The 4102-nt window shown below is 42.8% G+C and overlaps 1 gene segment (V, D, J or C); it reads left to right on the forward strand.

The window, feature by feature from the left end:
- The first annotated feature begins 1235 nt into the window (after window positions 1-1235).
- Window positions 1236-2254, forward strand: LOC135966781 (immunoglobulin kappa variable 2-28-like). The segment is given in 2 exon segments: window positions 1236-1314; window positions 1701-2254. Coding segments are annotated over 2 exon segments (459 nt in total).
- The last annotated feature ends 1848 nt before the right edge of the window (window positions 2255-4102 follow it).

Below are 4102 nucleotides of genomic sequence, written 5' to 3' on the forward strand. Positions count from 1 at the left end.
GACTGTCCTTGTGATAGTGTTTGGAGCTGACACCATTATTCAGGAGCTGTTCAATTAAGTATTAAGTACATCACTAACAAATGAAGAAACATGAGATTGTTTCCCTTTGTAATGATCAGTTGTGGGGCAGACTCACATCCCTGAGCAGTGCACGTCGTTACATGAAACCATGAGAATGTCAGTTTCAGGTACAGGTTATCCTGAGACATAAAACTGTAGATGCAGTCCTTGCTCTTCTCACGTAGACAATTTCCTTCTCAACTGCAGACTCATGGCAGTGGATGCACCACATCCAGGCTGGAGGAGACTCAGGTCTCACTCAGAGTTGGCAAGAACCTGGAAGCCCTGATAGGACCTGATCCCACATGACCAGGGAGACTGTGTGAGAAGAGTTTTCCTAAGCACCACTCTGAAAAACATCATGCAATGTTACTTCTTATTTGTCTGTATCATTAACCTAGGAAATTCTTCCCTATGAGATCCTGCTGGTTAATCTTGTACATGTGAGATGATCATGATGGGATACATCCCAGATTGAAAGGTTGGTCACCAGAAATTTTATATTCACTGCCTGAGGCATAACATTCTTGCGCCCTTTCCTCTTACTTACACTGGGCTCTTGGCTCTAAATGTAAAGACCCACATCATTCTCCCTGTGAGGCCCTTGGACAGAGCACTCTCATGGGGCTCACTCATCAGGTGCCAGAGAAGGGGAGATTCTAACCCTTGCATTGAACAATGTTGACCAGTTACCCAGGAAACAGCAGACACCAGGCAACACTTGAACTGGCTCAAGAGCACTTTTCATTTGCAGGCCCTCTGCCCATCAGTGCTTGTGGGAACGGGGCTGTTTTCTTCTCTAGATTGACTGGGAGGGAGCCATGCAGGATAACGTTTACCTCCCAGAGATGCATCCTAGAAACACATTTCCACATTGTCAGGGTGTTTGTGCTTTCTCAGTGTGGCATGCACTGCACAATGTGTCCCTGCCTAAGGTCCCAACTTTCAGAGTCAGAGCCTTCTTCCCTTGACCACAGGCAAACTTGACTTGAACTATGTTTGTTTTGCTCCAACGAACATTTTATGTCACATTGTTCACTGAAGAGACATCCCCCCCTACACCACTGACCCTTTTCACACTGCTGCACCCACCAGGTGATTTGCATGTTGTCCCCTAGGGAAGACCTTTCCTTGTGAGTCTGAGATAAAAGCTCAGCTCTAACCTTGCCTTGACTGATCAGGACTCCTCAGGTCATCTTCTCACAATGAGGCTCCCTGCTCAGCTCCTGGGACTGCTAATGCTCTGGGTCCCTGGTAAGGAGAGGATTAAAATGAGATGGGAAAACAGGGTGGGAGGGTGAGTTCTGGGGACACCACAGCTTCCTATATTTATTTCAACTGTGTGTTAGAGGCCCATGGTCTTTGCTCCAGGAATGAAAATTCATAAATTCATATTTTTGTCTCAAGAATAAGCATGAATCATCTCCCAAGAACAATGACCAGTGTTCTGATTAATATCTTGAAACTGAAGAGTTCCCTGTTGGCTAGTAAATAATAGGTTCATTTTAAAAAGCCTACTTTTATGATATAAATCAAAACTTGTTAAAAATATGTAACTACAAAATCAGTTTCTTAGGGAAATAATGAAAGTTGCTTATAATGTGTCTATATAACTTTGCACATCTCTGTTATTATTTCAGGATCCAGTGGGGATATTGTGATGACCCAGACTCCACTCTCCCTGCCCGTCACCCTTGGAGAGCCGGCCTCCATCTCCTGCAGGTCTAGTCAGAGCCTTGTATACAGTGATGGAAAAACCTATTTGGATTGGTACCTGCAGAAGCCAGGCCAGTCTCCACAGCTCCTGATGTATTTGGTTTCCAAACGGGCCTCTGGAGTCCCAGACAAGTTCAGTGGCAGTGGGTCAGGCACTGATTTCACACTGAAAATCAGCAGGGTGGAGGCTGAGGATGTTGGGGTTTATTACTGCATGCAAGCTCTACGGTCTCCTTCCACAGTGGTACAGACCCGAACAGAAACCTCCCTGCTGGGGTGTCCCAGCTGCTCACATGCACTGCTTGTCTGGGGAGCAGCTCGACAGGGTCTCTGAGACTGCAGAAGAGGAGGCTGTTGGAGAATACAGGGCAGAGTTTGCTGCTGAGGACTCTGGCCCATGAGAGCCACAGCTGTGTTTCAGTTCCATATGTTAAGGCCCCATCAGCTGCCACAGGTGGCCACGTGCTCTGGGAGCAACCAGCTCTGATGAAGGGAGAGTGAATGAAAGCTCATCCTCACCCTCCCTGTCTGGCCCACATTTGTCGAGTCCATTTATTTGGCAGAACAATCAGATCATGGATGCAGGTTAGTGGTAACACAGTGAAGTACATGTTAGAAACGACTAGTTCGGGGATAGCTTTATACATGATAACACTGGGTCATACCGGGAAATTGCTATTGTCCAATTTTCCAAATGTTCTCTCTCTTTTACCACTCCCAGGAAACTGCCTTCTCTAGTATTATGGTGGAGAAAACATTCTGCACCAGCTGTCCTCACGGGAGTATGACTAAGAATAATTAGTTATAATGTTTGATTTTTTTTTTTAGTACATATAGATTTTTAAAACCCAAGTCAGATATAAATCCTAATACTAAAATAGCTTGATTTGCCTCAATTACGTTTTGCTGACTGAAAATGGAGTTCTTGCAATTCCAATAGTGGGCTTTGAAAATAAACAACATAATTCAGATGGAAAACATAAAGTTTACGTAATGTACCACAGAAAAAATGCAGAATTGTATGAGATTTTTATTTCCTTCTCAAATTCTTAGAATTTCACAAGTATTTTACTGACAGTATTTTAGAGAGGAAATATTTAGTGCTATGTTGTCATAAGAAAATGATTCAAAGAATGAATAAATGCGTTATTTTTATATGACACTTTTTTCATGAAAATAAACCTGAATCCTGTATTTTAGTTGTAAATGCCTTGAAAAATTATGCTCTTAATAGATTCCATTGACAATAGTGCTCTAAATTTACATTTTTGTTTGTTTGTTTGTTTGTTTGAGACGGAATCTCACTCTGTCACCAGGTTGGCGTGCAGTGGCACGATCTCGGCTCACTGCTGCCTCCGCCTCCTGGGTTCAGGTGATTGTCCTGTCTCAGCCTTTTGAGTAACTGGGACTACAGGTGCGTGCCACTACACCCAGTTAATTTTTATGTTTTTAGTAGAGATGGAGTTTCTCCATGTTGTCCAGGATGGTCTCGATCTCCTGACCTCGTGATCCACCCGCCTCGGCCTCCCCAAGTGCTGGGATTACAGACGTGAGTCACTGTGCCCAGTCTATGCTTTCTTAATATAAGGGCTACAGTCTGATAAATATCTATATTCATTTTTCCATGCGACTTTTAAACCTAACAGAAACGCTTTCTGTTAAAAAAGTAATAGCGCTTTCTCCACCATAATACTACGGATGGCAGTTTCGTGTGAGTTGGTAAAGGAGAGAGAAAGTTTTGAAAACGGGAAGACAGCAATTTCCCAATATGACCAAGTGTTTTCTTGTAGAAAATTATTCCCAAGCCAGTCATTTCTAACATGTGTTTCACTTGTGTTACCACTAAGCTGCATCCATGATCTGATTGCTCTGCCAAATAAATTTACATGAATTCAAGTAATGAGTGATGTCCATTACATGTAATAATACAGTGTAGAGACACAAAAGACTGATTGAATCAATAGAACAAGATCCTGATGCAGGCTAAGGGTTTAAATTATACGTGAGATGATTTATGTCAAGATAAAGGATTCTATAGCAAGTGCAATTAAAATTCCAATGAGTCATTTCTGTTAGGTTTAAAAGTTGCATGGCAAAATGTATTTCTTGTTTATTCTCATCATAAGCCTATGAAATTCTTCTCTTCCAAGAGCACCCTCTGGTTAATCTGGTATAGGTGAGATGATTAGGATGGGATGTATTCCAGGTTCAACAATTGCTCATCAGGAATCCCATATTCACCACCCGAGGCATAAAATTCCTGCCTGGTTTCCTCTTACTCAAGCTGGGCTCTCGGCTCTAAATGTAGAGACTCACATCCTTCTCC

The sequence above is a fragment of the Macaca fascicularis genome, chromosome 13 (genome assembly GCF_037993035.2).
Source record: "Macaca fascicularis isolate 582-1 chromosome 13, T2T-MFA8v1.1".
Classification (NCBI taxonomy): domain Eukaryota; kingdom Metazoa; phylum Chordata; class Mammalia; order Primates; family Cercopithecidae; genus Macaca; species Macaca fascicularis.